Source organism: Pongo pygmaeus, chromosome 9, assembly GCF_028885625.2.
Source record: "Pongo pygmaeus isolate AG05252 chromosome 9, NHGRI_mPonPyg2-v2.0_pri, whole genome shotgun sequence".
NCBI classification, from domain to species: Eukaryota; Metazoa; Chordata; class Mammalia; order Primates; family Hominidae; genus Pongo; species Pongo pygmaeus.
In genome coordinates this window covers 8,645,863-8,662,684 of record NC_072382.2, presented here as the reverse complement: position 1 = coordinate 8,662,684, position 16,822 = coordinate 8,645,863, and the positions used below count along the sequence as shown (strand labels likewise).

The 16,822-nt window shown below is 56.8% G+C and overlaps 2 protein-coding genes across 2 annotated transcripts; one reads left to right on the top strand and one right to left on the bottom strand.

Moving 5' to 3' along the window:
* Window positions 1-1,074: 1,074 nt before the first annotated feature.
* On the top strand, window positions 1,075-2,968 carry CST6 (cystatin E/M). Its single transcript, XM_054440613.2, has 3 exons — window positions 1,075-1,711; window positions 2,237-2,362; window positions 2,728-2,968. Exons 1-3 carry the CDS (start codon window positions 1,448-1,450, stop codon window positions 2,809-2,811), a joined length of 474 nt encoding a protein of 157 aa, XP_054296588.2. The 5' UTR covers window positions 1,075-1,447; the 3' UTR covers window positions 2,812-2,968.
* A 3,145-nt stretch (window positions 2,969-6,113) lies between these two features.
* Window positions 6,114-16,056, bottom strand: CATSPER1 (cation channel sperm associated 1). The gene is made up of 12 exons (XM_054440612.2): window positions 14,539-16,056; window positions 12,228-12,440; window positions 11,110-11,223; window positions 10,840-10,987; window positions 10,438-10,529; window positions 10,155-10,298; window positions 9,908-9,971; window positions 9,661-9,733; window positions 9,484-9,544; window positions 8,190-8,265; window positions 6,422-6,536; window positions 6,114-6,278 (listed from the first exon to the last, which is right to left on the bottom strand). The coding sequence occupies exons 1-12, from the start codon at window positions 15,884-15,886 to the stop codon at window positions 6,252-6,254; spliced, it is 2,475 nt and encodes an 824-aa protein (XP_054296587.2). The 5' UTR covers window positions 15,887-16,056; the 3' UTR covers window positions 6,114-6,251.
* Between the last annotated feature and the right edge of the window lie 766 nt (window positions 16,057-16,822).

The following is a 16,822-nucleotide window of genomic DNA, read 5'->3' as shown; positions in this document are numbered from 1 at the left end:
AGGCGTGAGCCACCATGCCTGGCAATTATTGGAGTCTTTAAAAACACAGTCATGGGCCTTGTTTGCTGGTACCTCCAGCACATGCTCACTGTATCCACGGGAGAGCCAGATTCGAAACATCAATATCAGAACAAACTTAGGAGATAAGGTGTCTTTCAGACGAGGGCACGGAGGCTCTGTCTGGGAGGTTGAGGGACTTGCCCAAAGCCATGCCGTCAGTAAGATGGCAGAGCTGACATGACTGACACCCCCTCCTTCTGGGCAGTTTGTGTCCTGTGGGCTCAGTCTGGTTTAAGACCACAGATTTGACTTAGACTGTCAGCACACACAAGCCAGTGTCACCATTTATTTCCTGCGGGTGTCTTTGGGCAAATCCATTTTCCCTTCTCTGTAAAGTGGAAACTATTTTTTTTCTTTTTCTTTTTCTTTTTTTTTTTTGAGACAGAGTCTCTCTCTGTCACCCAGGCTAGAACGCAGTGGTGCCATTTTGGCTCACTGCAACCTCCGCCTCCCAGGTTCAAGCAATTCTCCTGCCTCAGCCTTCTGAGTAGCTGGGAATTCAGGTGCACACCACCACGCCTGGCTAATTTTTGTATTTTTGGTAGAGACGGGGTTTCACCATGTTGGCCAGGCTGGTCTTGAACTCCTGACCTCAAGTGATCTGCCTGCCTCGGCCTCCCAAAGTACTGGGATTACAAGTGTGAGCCCTCAGGCCCGGCCTTCTTTTTTTTTTTTTTTTTTTTTTTGAGTCAGCGTCTAGCTCTGTCGCCCAGGCTGGAGTGCTGGAGTGCGGTGGTGAGATCACGATTCACCGCCCTGAACCCCTTGGCTCAAGTGGTCCTCCCACCTTGGTCTCTCAAAGTGCTGGAATTACCAGCATGCCTAGGCGCCTGGCCAGGTGAAAACATTAGTCACTCGTGCTCCGGGAAGGTTGTCAGGCAGCGCTGAGCAGTAATGTGTCCTACTCACCTGCTGTTTATACAGCAGGCCTCTTCTAAGAACTTTACCTGTTTCAGCTCACTGAATCCTCACAACACCCATTGTACAGAAGAGGAAACTGAGGCAGCGAGTGGTTAAGTGACTTCTCCGAGGTCACACAGCTAGGAAATGGTGGCAACAGTAAGAGCCCACGAAGAGCTGCGGTTGGTAGTTCATTCTGGACAGCCCTCCCGTGAACCGTCCCTGTACTGGCACTTGTTGCTGGGGACCGTAGCTGTCCTCTCCCTCCCCGGGCCAGGTGTGTCCTGGAGGGCAGGGAAGCGTCTTGGCACGCGGGTGCGCGCCGCCCCCTCGGCCTCCTGGGCTCCCTGAACCTCGCAGGACCCCGGAAGCCGGCAACTTCGAGCCCCGCCCCAGCTCCGGGCCGCGGGGGCGCATCGCGGGCGTCGGGCGGGGCGGCCCAGCGGGTAAAAGCTGCGCGGCCGCGGGCTCGGCACTCACGGCTCTGATGGCTCCGACGGCACTGACGGCCATGGCGCGTTCGAACTTCCCGCTGGCGCTGGGCCTGGCCCTGGTCGCATTCTGCCTCCTGGCGCTGCCCCGCGACGCCCGGGCCCGGCCGCAGGAGCGCATGGTCGGAGAACTCCGGGACCTGTCGCCCGACGACCCGCAGGTGCAGAAGGCGGCGCAGGCGGCCGTGGCCAGCTACAACATGGGCAGCAACAGCCTCTACTACTTCCGAGACACGCACATCATCAAGGCGCAGAGCCAGGTGCGGCGGGCGGGGTTCTGGGAGGGGACACCCGGCCCAGATGGCGGAGACCACAGGCGCTGCCCGGGCGTGCATGAAGGGGGCCTAAAAGCGCAATCGGGATATTTTCATGCAATATTTTAAAAATCGAATTAATGCTGAAACTCCACGATGGACAACCATCTAAATTTCAAGGAAAGACATAATTAAACCCTGTATTGCACTACCTGCTTTCCTGGCTTGCCTGGTCCTAGTCTGCCCTGATGGGGTGGATCGGGGAGGAGGGAAGGCAGGTGGGGACAGTGGGCAGCTCCCTAGATGGGGCATGTCTGATGTCTGCCAAGGCTGCTGGTGGGGCTCAGCCTCCAGGCCTCTCCACCCTCCATCCCCATCAGAACTTCCCCCACCCCCCACCCCGGGTCTGAATCATCCCCTCTCCCTCTCTCCCCACCTGAGTGCCTGGGGGCAACAGGAGAATATATCAAGAGGTGAGAAGTGAGGATCAAGGGTCAAGACCCCTGACCTGCCCCTACCCTATGTCCCCAGCTGGTGGCCGGCATCAAGTACTTCCTGACGATGGAGATGGGGAGCACAGACTGCCGCAAGACCAGGGTCACTGGAGACCACGTAGACCTCACCACTTGCCCCCTGGCGGCAGGGGCGCAGCAGGAGGTAACAGCTGGGCTCCTCCAGCCCCAGCCCTCCCCAGAGCCTCAGGCACTCGGGTTGTCCATCCTGAACTGGTTTGGCTGGACGCGTAGATGTCTAGATGTCTGGCTGAACCTGTCGTCCTTCTGGATGAGTCAGCCTCTGGGCCAAGATGGGGTGCAGAAAGGAAGCTGGGGCTTCCCTCGGGAATGGGGAAGTTGGCTACCAAGATCTGGAGTCTCGCCCCAGACATGTGGCTTGACATCCGTTGGGTCAGTGATTGTCCCTCTCTTGGCCTGGAGTGGCCTGGCAGGCAGAGGGCTGGCTGTTGGGAGGAGACAGGTCGAGGCTGGGCTCACCCCTCCTTCTCCCCCATATTCTCTCTACAGAAGCTGCGCTGTGACTTTGAGGTCCTTGTGGTACCCTGGCAGAACTCCTCTCAGCTCCTAAAGCACAACTGTGTACAGATGTGATAAAGCACAACTGTGTGCAGATGTGATAAAGCACAACTGTGTGCAGATGTGATAAGTCCCCGAGGGCGAAGGCCATTGGGTTTGGGGCCATGGTGGAGGGCACTTCAGGTCCATGGGCTATATCTGTCACAATAAATGGCCAGTGCTGCTTCTCGCATTGGTTTCTTCCAAGTGCTTTGCTTCTGCCCCCATCCCCCACTCCCACTTCTGGCAGCTCCCAGCTCCCCAGCCCAAACTGAGAGGTCACCCTGCCACCTGCAGCAGAGCTGCTGCTGTCCCAGCCCAGACAGTGCTGAAGGTGCAGGGCTGAGCGTCCAAATGTGGAGCCCCCCAAACACCCCAGCATCACAGGCGTAGAGGAACAAACCTTAGAGCCCCCACACACAGCCAGAGACTCCCAATATTCTCAGAGGTCAGGGGTGGGGGCAGACTCACAGAGGAGGGGCGATGGCCTGAGATAAGAACAGGGCCGGCTGCCTGGGAGCACTCTGAGGAGGAGTCTGTGCTCTGCTCCTGCTCAGCCCCAGGAGGAGCTCATGGGTGGCATGGGGGGCTTCAACCAGGCAGTGTCCTCACCCAGGACACTGAGCTCCCAGCCTATAAAGATTCCTCCACCTGCGTGTGGCCCAATGATGGCAGAGTCCCTGCAGGCCAAGAGAGCACGAGGGCTAGGACAGCGCCTCTCAGTCCACACTATGGGCTCCACACCACAAGGACGCCTCTCATGCCTTGCCCTGGGCAAGACACCTGAAAGGGGCTAGACTGGGAGCCGTAGAGGGACAGAGCTTGTCTATCGCCCACAGGAGGGGTGAGGGGACAGATTCAATGTAATGTCATTTAAACAAAACAGCATTGCGGCCGGGCTCATGCCTGTAATCCCAGCACTTTGGGAGGCTGAGGAGGGCAGATCACGAAGTCAGCAGATCGAGACCATCCTGGGTAACACGGTGGAAACCCGTCTCTACTAAAAATACAAAAAATTAGCTGGGCGTAGTGGCGGGCGCCTGTAGTCCCAGCTACTCGGGAGGCTGGGGCAAGAGAATGGCGTGAACCCAGGAGGTGGAGCTTGCAGTGAGCCGAGATGTTGCCACTGCACTCCAGCCTGGGCGACAGAGCCAGACTCCGTCTCAAAAAAAAAAAAAAAAAAAAAAAAACCAGCCTGGACAACATGGTGAAACCCCATCTCAACCAAGAATACAAAAATTATCTGGGTGTGGTGGCAGGTGCCTATAATCTCAGCTACTCAGGAAGCTGAGGTAGGAGAATCACTTGAATCCAGGAGGCAGAGGTTGCAGTGAGCCGAGATTGTGCCAATGCACTCCAGTCTGGGAGACAGAGCGAGACTCCATCTCAAAAAGATTAAAAATAAAAAAAGAAGAAGAAAACAGCATTGCAACATTTGCACATCTGAATTTGTGGCTGCAATTCATACCCCCCCATACATATACACACGCACACACCCAAAGCACAACACACCAGACAAACCCACACAGACACCCACAGCACACACTCAGATGCTGGCAGATATCACATGCATACCCAGAGAAATACAGCCTAGCAACTCATGAGCACAGAAGCAACACACCCTAGAGAAACAACCTGGAGATGTACACACAAAACTCAGACACAACCCAAGGACCCACATGCCACACCCAGAGGTTCCTCAGATGCACAAGCACACACCCACACTTGGGATATGGGCCTTGGGGGTGCTAGGTATCGGCACCATCAGGCCCAGGCAGGCAGCACTGCAGTGGCTGCGGAGAGCATCCCACGGCCCTTCCTTTCTGACAAGGCCTCACACCCTGCTTGTGCCTGCCTGGTCCCCTGCCCAAGGCTGGGGCCTAATAAGCAGCAGCCCCAGCTCCCAGGCCCTGCCGTCGGCCTTCGGAGGCCAGATTGGGGTAGAGACGGGGAAACGGGAAGTAGACCCTGGGTCCCACCTGGGAGTGAGAAGCTGAGGGGTGGCATTTGACAGGAGCTGGGGACCCAGGAGACGACATCCAGCCCTGCTTCTGCTCAAGGTTGTCAGATGTGGCAGCTCAGACAGCCCAGGGTGTGTGTGGGGCCTGCTGCTTGGAAGGGCTCCCATGTGCCACCAAGCAGGGACTCCCAGCATGGGGCAGGCACAGGGTGGGTGGCAGGAAATGCCTGCTGAATGAATGTGTGAGGTGGTGAAGAGAAGTAAGGCCCAGAGACGCCTGCCCGGTGACCTCTCCGCCCCTGGAATCTGTGCCTGAATCCCAGATGGCATTTCCTCCGCATAGTCTATTCCTGGGCCCTGGGCCAGCCAGTGCCTTCCGCCAGACCAGGGAGGAGAGGTGCTTCTTCTGTCCTGGGACCCTGGAAGCTCCAGCACTGACTGGTCTGGCCCAGAGATGGGAGGGTTGGCAAAAAACTATTGCCCTTCAGCTCCAGCTCCTGACTCCCTCCAGCCTGAACTGCACCCTGGATTTGCCTCTACTAGAGGTGAGATGGCTGTTGTAGATAATGGAAAACCCTCCACTCAAGGAGAGACCCCTGGGGCCAGGGTGAGGCTTGAACTTAACTCAGTGATAGGTCTCCAGCACCCAGCATAGGCCAGTGTCCCACTGTCACCCCCAGTCATGGGGACAGGGGCTCTGGACATCCAGCCTAGGCTCAGGCTATCAGTCTGGGAGGTCATCTAAGTCCTAGAGCAGGCAGTGGGGCGCAGCCTTCAGCCTTATTCCCTGCTTCCCTCTCCCAGCAGCAGGGTCCTCCACACATCCCTGCCCGCCCCTTGCCCTGAGGCCAGAAGGACTTGAGCAGCCCCGACTCCACCTCCCCTCAGTGGGGCTCTAGAGTCTGACCCCAGAAAGGGCAGGATATGGCAATGACCTCTGACCTCTGGGTTCATGATATCCCCATCTGGTTGGTGCTCTTCTACTGGAGCTGAGGGTCCTGGCGGGACTGAGTTCCTGGGCTCTGAGTCCCCATTCCTAGAGCCCATTGGGTCCCCAGGCCTTGGTAACCCTGGGGTGTTCAGGCCTATTCTTTTTCTCCCGACTCTTGGGCCAGATGGGCCTTCCTCCCCAAAGCAGGGTTACTGCCTCCTCGGCCCTCCCGGCACTGCCGGCACCTGAGCTCAGCCCACGTTCTGCCTCATCCCTCCAGCTGCTGCTAATGCGCTGCTGGGCTGAGCTAGCATGCGGGCCCCGGTAGGGCTGGAGGAGATCCGAGAGCAGCCCCTGTCACATGCAACACTGGCGCACACTCGTTTGTGCTGTGCACCAATTCCTTTCCCTGCGCCTTGGCCTAGCCAGTGAGGACATGGAGCCTCCTGGGGTTTAAAAACTCTGTTGGGGCCCCTGCTCTGCAGGGCCCGGACAATCATTCCAGCAGATCTGGGGACCCGTCCCAGTGCACCCAGGTGGGCAGACTGCCAGGGGCTGAAGTCTGTATCTGGTGTCCTCCTGGGTTCAATTCCTGAAGTCCTCTTCTCCAGCCTGCAGGGGTTAGTGGGGCACGGGTGGGTGAATGAGCCAGACTCTGCCCTCCGCAATTCCCATGGGAGTTACTCGGAGCCATTTCTAGCTACAAGCCCCTGGGGTTCCCCTCGCCGGCCCCTTCCCGCTCCTGCCTGGTTCACCTCAAATGTGGTGTCCACAATCTCATCGATGACGGCTGCCTGGGAGCGGAACTTCTGCTGCTCCTGCTCCACGCTTGCCACCAGCTGCAGGTAATGGAACAGGAGCTCCTGCTGCCTGCGGGTGGGCGGCGGGTCACAGAGACAGGGGCTGGGCTGACCTGCTGGCTGGGCCTACTGGACCCCAGAACCACCCAGAGGCTCTTCTTGCCTGCCTCCTCCCCACAAAATTTATATGACTGCAGACCTCCATTTCCAGGAGGTCTCCTTTTCCAGATACGAGAAAGCGCCCAAGTCTGCCTGTAGCGCAGAGGCTTCTGGGTTTAATAGTTCATCTTCCTAACCACCCATCCCTCCACCCACCCATTTGTCTGCCCCATTCCTCCCCATACGCCCACTCAACCATCCGCCCATCCATCCACCCACCTCCTTATCCAGTCACTCACCCATCCGGCCCTCCAGCCACTCACAACTCACCTCCTCCTCCATCCACCTGCTCTTCCCTGTAGCCACCCCCCACCCACCCATTGACACCTTCACCATGCTGTGTAGTCAGTCACCCACCTGTCCCTCCACCCACTTATCCGCCCACCGCATTACCCATTGTCCCATTCACACCCGCCCCGCCATCTTGTCAACCCATTCATCAAGGAACACTGGAAACAATGAACACAGCAAGGTGCTCTGAGGAGATGGAGATGAACGAGAGACAGCTTGCCCTCAGAGCCAGACAGCTGCTGACACTTTGAGGCGTGAAGTTGGGTTCTGAAGGGCCCAGAGGAGGGAAACCTCGCCCGATGCTGGAGGCCTGGAAAGACTTCTGGAGGCAGCGTCAATGAGCTGAGTTTGAAAGATAAGTGAGAGGCCAGGCGCGGTGGCTCATGCCTGTAATCCCAATACTTTGGGAGGTCGAGGCAGGTGGATCATTTGAGGTCAGGAGTTCGAGACCAGCCTGGCCAACATGGTGAAACCCTGTCTCTACTAAAAAAATACACACACACACACAAATAGCCGGGTGTGGTGACATGCACCTGTAATCCCAGCTACTCGGGAGGGTGAGGTGGGAGAATCGCTTGAACCCAGGAGGCGGAGGTTGCAGTGAGCCTAGATTGTGCCACTGCACTCCAGCCTGGGTGACAGAGTGAGACCCTGTCTCAAAAAAAAAAAAAAAAAAGAAAAAAAGAGAAAGATACATGAGGGTTTACCAGGCTTGGGCAGGGCTCCTGGTGCTCCAAGGCCTGGTTCCCCAGAGATCCTTCTCATGGGGACAGCATGAGTCCCCAAATGTCCTGGCCCAGCTGGCCACTCAAGTGGACAGGAATGGAGGTTGAGCATCTGACTTCCAGGCCTTGATCTAAGCTGTTCCTCCAACTGCCTCATTATCCCTCCACTTGGCTGAAGTCTACTCATTCTCCATGGCCCAACACAGGTCTTCAGAGGTGGGGTCCTCATGGGCAGGGGCTGAATCTGTGTCCTCTTTGAGTCCCTGGAGCCCTCACAGGGCCCGGACTTGACAAAGGTTGGGGATGGTTCTGGGGTGAAGGAATGGGTGGAGTCCCTGCTGCTGCGATTAGCCAGGTGGCACACACACCTCTGGATGTGCAGAAGCCACCCAGGGTCTCCTCATGGCACCCACAGGCTCATCCACAAGCCTCAGCGCTCCATCCCCTTCTAGAGGGGCAGGCAATGTCCCTTTCCCTCCCAGCCCTCCAGCCAGGCCCCCAGGCCTCACCCTCAGACCCCCGGCCTCGCTCCCTTCCTGTCTCCTCACTTCTCAGTCATGGTCCCAAACTTTTTCTCGATGAGCCGCTTCAGCATGGTGCCTTCACTCGCCACCTCTTTGGGCTCTGGACGTAGAGAAAGAAGGGTGAGGTCAAGGCCTGGATTTGGAGAGGAGGCAGAGGAACCCTATGTGTCAGGAAGATAAGGGCTAACGGAGTTTCTGGCCAGGCTGCTCCAGGAGGTTGCTTATCTGGGCGTGCAGCACGATGCAGTTCCCTTTGTTTGTTTGCCCATCCAGCACCCACCTCACTTCTGGAAGAAGTGCCCCAATTTTCTTGAGGAACAAATCACTTCTACCCCCTTTCAGTACATGTCCTTTGGCTGAGGTTAGCCCCACCCCCAGCTTCAGGGATACCCCCTTTCAGTCCATGTCCTCTGGCTGAAGTTAGCCCCACCCCCCAGCCTCAAGGACAGGTAACTTAGGCCTAGCCAATTAGAACACTTTTTTTTTCTTTTTTTTTTTTGAGACGGAGTCTCACTCTGCCGCCCAGGCTGGAGTGCAGTGGCACAACCTCGGCTCACTGCAACCTCTGCCTCCCGGGTTCAAGTGATTCTCCCGCCTCAGGCTCTGGAGTAGCTGTGATTACAGGTGCCCACCACCATGCCCAGCTAATTTTTCTATTTTTAGTAGAGACAGGGTTTCACCATGTTGGCCAGGCTGGTCTTGAACTACTGACCTCAGGTGATCCGCCCGCCTCGGCCTCCCAAAGTGCTGGGATTACAGGCGTAAGCCACCGTGCCCGGCCCCAAGTAGGTCTTTTAAGATTTGACCAGCACAGTCAGACATGGTGGCTCACGCCTGTAATCTCAGCACTTTGGGAGGCTGAGGTGGGAGGATCATCTGAGGTCAGGAGTTCAAGTTTGAAACCAGCCTGGCCAACATGGTGAAACCCCATCTCTACTAAAAAAAAAAAAAAAAAAAAAAATATTGGTGAGTGTGCTGGCACATGCCTGCAGTCTCAGCTACTCAGGAGGCTGAGATGGAAGGATTGCTTGAGCCTAGGAAGCATAGGTTGCAGTGAGCAGAGATTGCAGCACCACACTCCAGCCTGTGTGACAGAGCAAGACTCTATCTCAAAAAAAAAAAAGATTTGACAAGCAGTTTAACTGGCTTTGGGAGGATTGTTCTAGAGTCCTCTGGACTAAAGTCCTCCTGAGTCTCAAATTCTAAAACTATAAAACTGAGTCTGGAATTCTGTGACTGTGGAAGGAGGTTAGGGGGAGGGAGAGACTGGCCCCCACTGAGGACGGACAGGTGGGGCCAGGGCGGGCCAGGCCCGTACCTGCGGCTCTGAGCTCCGTTAGTGAGTCTTCCAGCAGCTTCTCTTGGATCCGGGCGGCCCTCTGGGAAGAAGAGGCCTCAGATCTGCCAGAGTCCCAGGTCTGCTCAACCCTGGAGGCCCCTGGCCTCGCTCCTCCAGCTTCCTGATCTGGTCCACCTGTCCCACCCCACTCGGTACCTCCTGCTTCGCTTTCTCGAGGCCTTTGAACAGCGCCGTCTGGAAGCTATCCACCAGGACAGTAATCACCAGGCTGGGGAGAGGGACAGGGGTGTGCCCTCAGCGAGGAGGCCAGAGGAGAGGGGCACCCTATACTTCTTGTGGGTTCAGCGTGGCATGACCAGGGTGAGAGGGCTGGGGTAAGGGTCCCAGGGGAGAGGAGGAAGCGCGGGTGGTGCTGGGCAGCAGAGCAGGGGCGAGTCCTCACTTGAGGAAGATGAAGTACTGGATGATGATATAAATTATGAGGATGGGAATGATGTACCAGGCGCCTAGGGGGAGCAGGCCAGAGGGCACAGTCAGGCTGTGCTCACCACCCCCAACCATGACCCGCTCCCTTCCCACACCCCGACATGCAGGCATCAGAAGCCCCACTTTGCTGATGGGGTCACTGAGCCCTGGCCGGTCCACCCCGCCAATCTCCAGCCCTCCCTGCAGCCTGGGGCCTGCCCTACCCTGGGCACGGCTGTCCAGGTAGATGAGGGACCAGTCATCCAGCGTGAGCAAGGTGAAGAGGGTGAAGATGGTGGTGAAGATGTTCTGGAAGCGCTTGGGGTCAGATTTGCGGAACAGTGCCCGGAGGACCGCGGAGAAGAGGACTGGCTGTTCAGGGCCAAACTCAGCTCTCGGGTGCTATCCCTGCCCCAGTGCCCCTTATCCTGCCCCATCCCTGCTCCCTGCACCCCTTTCACTGCAGCCCCTCAGGCCCCCACCCCAGCCCCTGCAGCACCAGGATACAGAGGCAGGTAAACATGAGGATGAGGATGGCTGCGATGGATGGCAAGGACTGGCCCAGGATCCCTGTCACTTCCTGGACGCTGGTCAGGAAACTGTGGGCAGAAGGAGCAGGGGCTGATTCACCGGTGGGGGGCGGGGGTGTGTGTCTGTGCCCAGCAGCCACAGCTGGCGCTGAAGGCAGGAGGCTCCTGACTTGTTGGTGACTTGGGTGAGTCCTGGCCCCTCTCTGGAGAAATGAAGGGGCTGATTCCAGTGCATGGCAGGAGGCAGAAGCAGGCTGGGGTCAGCAGCCTCCTGTGCCCCCATCCCTTGAGCAGGTCACAGTGGATTTCTTGGGGGCCCTGGTCTGTGTCCCCTCTTCCTTTGGAGTCCCCACCCCAGGTGGGAGCCGTGGCCACCGACCTGAGCCTCCGCAGGACCCGGATTGCCCTCAGGGCCCGCAAGCTCTTGAAGACCTTGAGGATCCGGAAGAGGCTTTGGTGGTAGATGGCGAAGGAGTGGGTCTGCATCAGCAAGAAGTCCAGCATGGCCATGGCCATAATGAAGAAGTCTGAGGGCACGGGGTGCCTGAGCCTGGCGGGCTCCCAACACCAGCACCCCCTTCCCCATCCTTCTCTCATCCCGAGCCTCCCCCAGACTAAACACACACAGCCTGGCCCCGGCCCCACCCACCCAAATTGTTCCAGAAGTCATAGAAGTACGAGAGGCCCAGGGCGATGATCTTGAGCAGGGCTTCCACCACGTAGATGCAGAAGAATATGGAGTCCAAGGCCATGAAGTACCAATCTGCAGGGACACAGGGGTGCGCTCAGAGCTGTCCCCAGCACCCAGTGCCCTCTCTCTCCTCAGCATGAGCCTCACACAAGCCCGGATTCCCAGGCTCTCCCCAGCTCTGCCTAAGCAGGTGCGCGACTTCACTACTGCTGTGTCTTAGTTTTCTTGTCTTTAAAATTGGGATAATTGTGTCCGGGAGCAGTGGCTCACACCTGTAATCACAGCACATTGGGAGGTTGAGGCGGGCAGATCACTGGAGGCCAGGAGTTCGAGACCAGCCTGGCCAACATGGTGAAACCCTATTTCTACCAAAAATACAAAAATTAGCCGGGTGTGGTGGCGGGCACCTGCAGTCCCAGCTACTTGGGAGGCTGAGGCAGGAGAAACACTTGAACCCGGGAGGCGGAGGTTGCAGTGATATCGCGCCACTGCACTCCAGCCTGGGCGACAGAGCGAGACTCCGTCTAAAATAAAATAAAATAAAATAAAATGGGGATAATTGAAGTCCACTTGATAGAGTTGTGAGCATTAAATGCATGAACACAAGCGAAGTGCTTAGAATGGAGCCTGAGACAGCGAGCCGGGCACCTCCTGTCCTTCACCCTGCTCCACGGCGTTGGAGGGCCCAGCCTTCCCCGGCCTTCCACCCTCGCCCCTCCAGGGCCTTCTCGGGCTCCCGGCCCTTCCGCGAAGCTCGGGCTCCCGGCCCTTCCGCGAAGCTCGGGCTCCAGGCGCCCGCCCGCCCTCAGCCGCACATTTGGAGCAGATGCGCCCCCTAGTGGCTGCGGCGCGAACAGCACCGCCTCCCGCCTAGCCGGTCCTTTTGTCTCGGGCCGGCCGACCTCAGCGGGGTCTTGCTGAGACGCTCTCTAACACTGGGCAAGGCCATCTACTTCCCAGGGGTGAGTATCAAGTGAGCTGAGTCCTATAAACCTCCCGGCACTGGATCAGGCCCACGGAGGTCCTGGAACAGCATTGGTGGCTTCTCCATGGGAACAGGACTCCCTGGCTCTTACCGCCCCGGATCTCGACTTCAGCGAAGGTCTGGGCCACCAGCATGACAGTGTTGAGGCAGACGATGAAGAAGATGAAAGTTTCAAAGGCCAGGGATTGGGTCAGGTTCCGGATCATTTCCCGGAAGCCCTGAATGAGGAAGGTTAGCTTTTCCCACAGCCACTGGAAGACATTGGTAGAGTGTCCCTTCTTGCGGGTCCGCTGGAGCCGGCCGGCTGAAAGGAACAGGGCCAGAAAGTCAAGTGTGTGCAAGGCGGGACACGAGGTCCCAGGCACCCTCCAGCCTGGCTCAGCGTCCATGGTCACTCCTGCCTGCTTGCCGGCCCTCTGCCTCCCGGGTTCAAGCAACTCTCGTGCCTCAGCCTCCCAAGTAGCTGGGACTACAGGTGCCTGCCACCACGCCCGGCTAATTTTTGTATTTTTGGTAGAAACAGGGTTTCACCATGTTGGCCAGGCTGGTCTCGAACTCCTGGCCTCCAGGGCTTCCACCACGTAGATGCAGAAGAATATGGAGTCCAAGGCCATTAAGTACCATTCTGCAGGGACACAGGGGTGCGCTCAGGGCTGTCCCCAGCACCCAGTGCCCTCTCTCTCCTCAGCATGAGCCTCACACAAGCCCGGATTCCCAGGCTCTCCCTGGCTCTGCGTAAGCAGCTGCGCGACTTCACTACTGCTCTGTGTCTCAGTTTTGTTGTCTTTAAAATGGGGATAATTGTGGCCGGAAGCAATGGCTCACACCTGTAATCGCAGCACTTTGGGAGGTTGAGGCAGGCGGGTCACTGGAGGCCAGGAGTTTGAGACCAGCCTAGCCAACAAATCCCCAACAGGCTGGTCCTGTGCCTTCTGTGGCAGTGGCCAGCCTGTTGGGGATTTGGAGTTGGCTTCTGGGGATCCTGAGGGCTCCCGCTCCTATGCCTCCATGCCTTTCTTTGCTCCAATGGCAACTCACACATGGAAAACCCACCCTCCTCATCATCCCATCCTCTTGGTAAACTTATCCTCTCCCTTTCAGGTCCTGATGAAATGTTCCCTCTTCTGGGCTGCCTTTCCTGTCCCCATTTAATAACACACTTGCCCCTCTCTGCTTGTTCCTGAGACTATTGTCATATTTTGTTTGTTGTTGTTTTCTGAGATGGAGTCTCGCTCTGTTGCTCAGGCTGGAGTGCAGTATCGCGATCTTGGCTCACTACAACCTCCGCCTCCCAGCTTCAAGTGATTCTCCTGCCTCACCCTCCTGTGTAGCTGGGATTACAGGCACGCACCACCACACCTGGCTAATTTTTGTATTTTTTTTTTGGTAGAGACAGGGTTTTGCCATATTGGCCTGGCTGGTCTCCAACTCCTGACCTCAAGCAATCTACCCACCTTGGACTCCCAAAGTGTTGGGATTACAGATGTGAGCCATCTCACCCGGCCTATTTGTTTGTTTTTTGTTTTTTTTTTCTACGGAGTCTTGCTCTGTCACCCCGGCGGGAGTGCAGTGGCACGATCTCGGCTCACTGCAACTTCTGCCTCCTGGGTTCAAGCGATTCTCCTGCCTCAGCCTCCCGAGTAGCTGGGATTACAGGAGCGCACCACCACGCCCAGCTAATTTTTGTATTTTTTTGGTAGAGACAGGATCTTGCCATGTTGGCCAGGCTGGTCTCGAACTCCTGACCTCAAGTGATCCGCCCGCCTCAGCCTCCCAAAGTGCTGAGATTACAGGCGTGAGTCACCGCGCCTGGCCTGTTGTCATGTTTATTGAACTACTAGGAAGAAAGTTTGGTGGAGTATGAGCTAAAGGCCATGGTCCTTCCTTGCCCTCCAATAAAGCCCTCATTCAGGCATTAGTTCCTAATCTCTGTCCTCAAGCAGCTCACAGGTGAGTGGAAGAAATCTGGACAGATAGGATCCACCGTGGTAAATGTTCTGAGGAGGGCAGGCCCTGAGCACAGGATGATCTGTGGTCGGCTAAGTGACCACCCCTAGTCTTGGGCCCCTCAAGGGCAGCGACTGTGTTGAATTTTTCCCTGTGCTGCCATGGCCCAGGCAGGCCACGCATCCACACTGGATGAGTATCAGTGTTTGACTGGTGGACATATGAATAAATAAGGCAGTGACTGAATGAACAAACACCTCATGGCCTAAAGAGGTGCATAATTCAAGGAATAAAAGATGGGACCATGAACAGTCAGGACAGTGAATAGCCAGTGGGGGACCTGTGCAGGAGGGTCGGGCCTTACGATCTGCCGAAGGACAGTGCGGGGCCAAGATCAGGTCTGGATCCTGCGCCAGGCAGCAGGAGTTGGCATGGGGGGCCTGGCAAAGACTCACTTTTGCGTTTCTGAAATTGCCCCTCTTCTTTGCGCCAGTCTTCTGAATCTTTGGTGGAGATATCCTGGGTATGGACTTTTTTGGACATCTGGGTGGCACGTGAATGGATTGTGCTGGAGGACCGAGTCATGCTGTGAGCCGAGCCCCGTGGGTGTGCCACGTGAGAGGGGAAGACTCCTGTACGAGAAGCAGCAGGGCCGGGGGCATCATGAATCAGGCTCCAGGACGTGTGTGGGATAGAGAGCTGGGAAGTGCTCTGGACGTAGTCCCTGTCCTGGTAGTCGCCATGGAGGTAACCGGAATGATACGTGCCGTGGTGGTCTCGGTGCTGATGGTGGTCTCGGTGCTGATGGTGGTCTCGGTGCTGGTGGGTCCGGTGGTAGTGGTGCTGTGTGTGGTGGGGATGCTCGTCATGGTGGTACTCACTGGGGTGGTGATCACCTTGGTGGTACTCGCTGTGATAGTCAGATAGCCCACGCTGGTAGGACCCCACAGAGGAATGAGGAGAAAGGGTCTCTCCGTGATGAGGAGACCTTCCATGCTGGTGGGCTTCATGATGATGGGACCAGTCATGGTGGTGGGCTTGGTGATGGTGGGGCCAGCCATGGTGGTGGGCTTCATGATGATGGGACCAGTCATGGTGGTGGGCTTGGTGATGGTGGGGCCAGCCATGGTGGTGGGCTTCATGATGATGGGACCAGTCATGGTGGTGGGCTTGGTGATGGTGGGACTCATCATGTTGGAGCCCGCTGTGGTGGGAAGCCTCGCTGTGGTGGAAGGACTCACTGTAGGGCCTGGGTCCATGGGGCAGGTAGGACCCACCATGGTGGGAAGCCTCGCTGTGGTGGGGCACGCCAGAGGAATAGTGGGATAAATTCTCACCGAGATGTAGGGGTCTGCCATGGTGAGACCCCCTATGGTAATGGGAGTCACTCTGCTGATGGAACCCACTGTATTGGGACCCATCATGATGCCTCCGGCCATCACGCTGGAGCTCATCATGGTAGTCCTCACCATAGGAATGGTGGGAGGGGACGGCGCCTTGAGAGGGAGCCAGGCCAAAGCCTATGGGGCCATGGGCTCTGCCATGATTCCGTGCCTCGCTGTGGTGGTGAGATTGGTGGACATGGGAGGACAAGGCTTGGTCGTGGAAGCCTCGGAACTCCGGAGGGTGGTGAGATCCACCACGTTGGTGGGGCATGCCGTGATGGTGCAACTCGTAATGGTGGAGAGCTCCGCTGTGGCCTGGCCTGTGGTGTGGGGGTGATGAGTGAGAGCGAAAGAACCTATCTGCATTATTGGTGTCTGCCTCATTCTGAGCCTTTTCAGGCACTGAGTTTTGATCCATGACTGTGCTGGGAACTCTGGAGCAAACAGAGCTCAAGACCTGGGCCCAACAGGCCCCGCCTGGATTTCCCTTCTTTCCTGAGCCGAGCTCAGTGCAGACTGTGGCACTGGGCTTCCAGAAAGGCCTGACTATTCTCGTGGAACTCTCCCCTCTGTGATGTCACCAGCAGGCCAGGGCCTCATTCCCAAGTGCCTCTTCCTGGGCTACAGTTCGGAATCAAGAATTACTATGTCAAACTCCTTCATTGTAAACGAGGAAACCGAGATCAAGAAAAGGGAAGGACTGGACCAAGGTGACCCCACGGGTCACTGGCAAAGCTGGACAAAGAAGTCCATGGGGGCGCCATGGCTTCATCAGCTACTTTAGCCCTGTTGTTGGAAAGAAAATGGTCCAAGTGGTCCAGTCTCCAGTCCCATCTAGAGATCAGTTGGCTCTGGGGTGAAGACTGCCTGACTCCCTCATAAGTAGGTGTGTGACCTTGGGCTAGTTGCTGAACTTTCCCGTGCCTCAGTTTCTTCCTCTGTAAAATGGCAATAATAGTACCTAGCCCACAGGATCAAAAAAAGTTAAGATATGTAAGCCTTATATTAACAGCATAATACATGGTTTTTGTTGTTGTTGTTGTTTGTTTCTTTCTTTGTTTGTTTTTGAGATGGAGTCTCGCTCTGTCGCCCAGGCTGGAGTGCAGTGGCACGATCTCGACTCACTGCAACCTCCGCCTCCCAGGTTCATGCCATTTTCCTGCTTCAGCCTCCCAAGTAGCTGGGACTACAGGCGCCCACCACCACGCCCAGCTAACTTTTTCTATTTTTAGTAGAGACGGGGTTTCCCACGTTAGCCAGGATGGTCTTGATCTCCTGACCTCATGATCTGCCTGCCTCGCCCTTCCAAAGTGCTGGGATTACAGGCATGAGCCACCACGCCCGGCCCATGTTT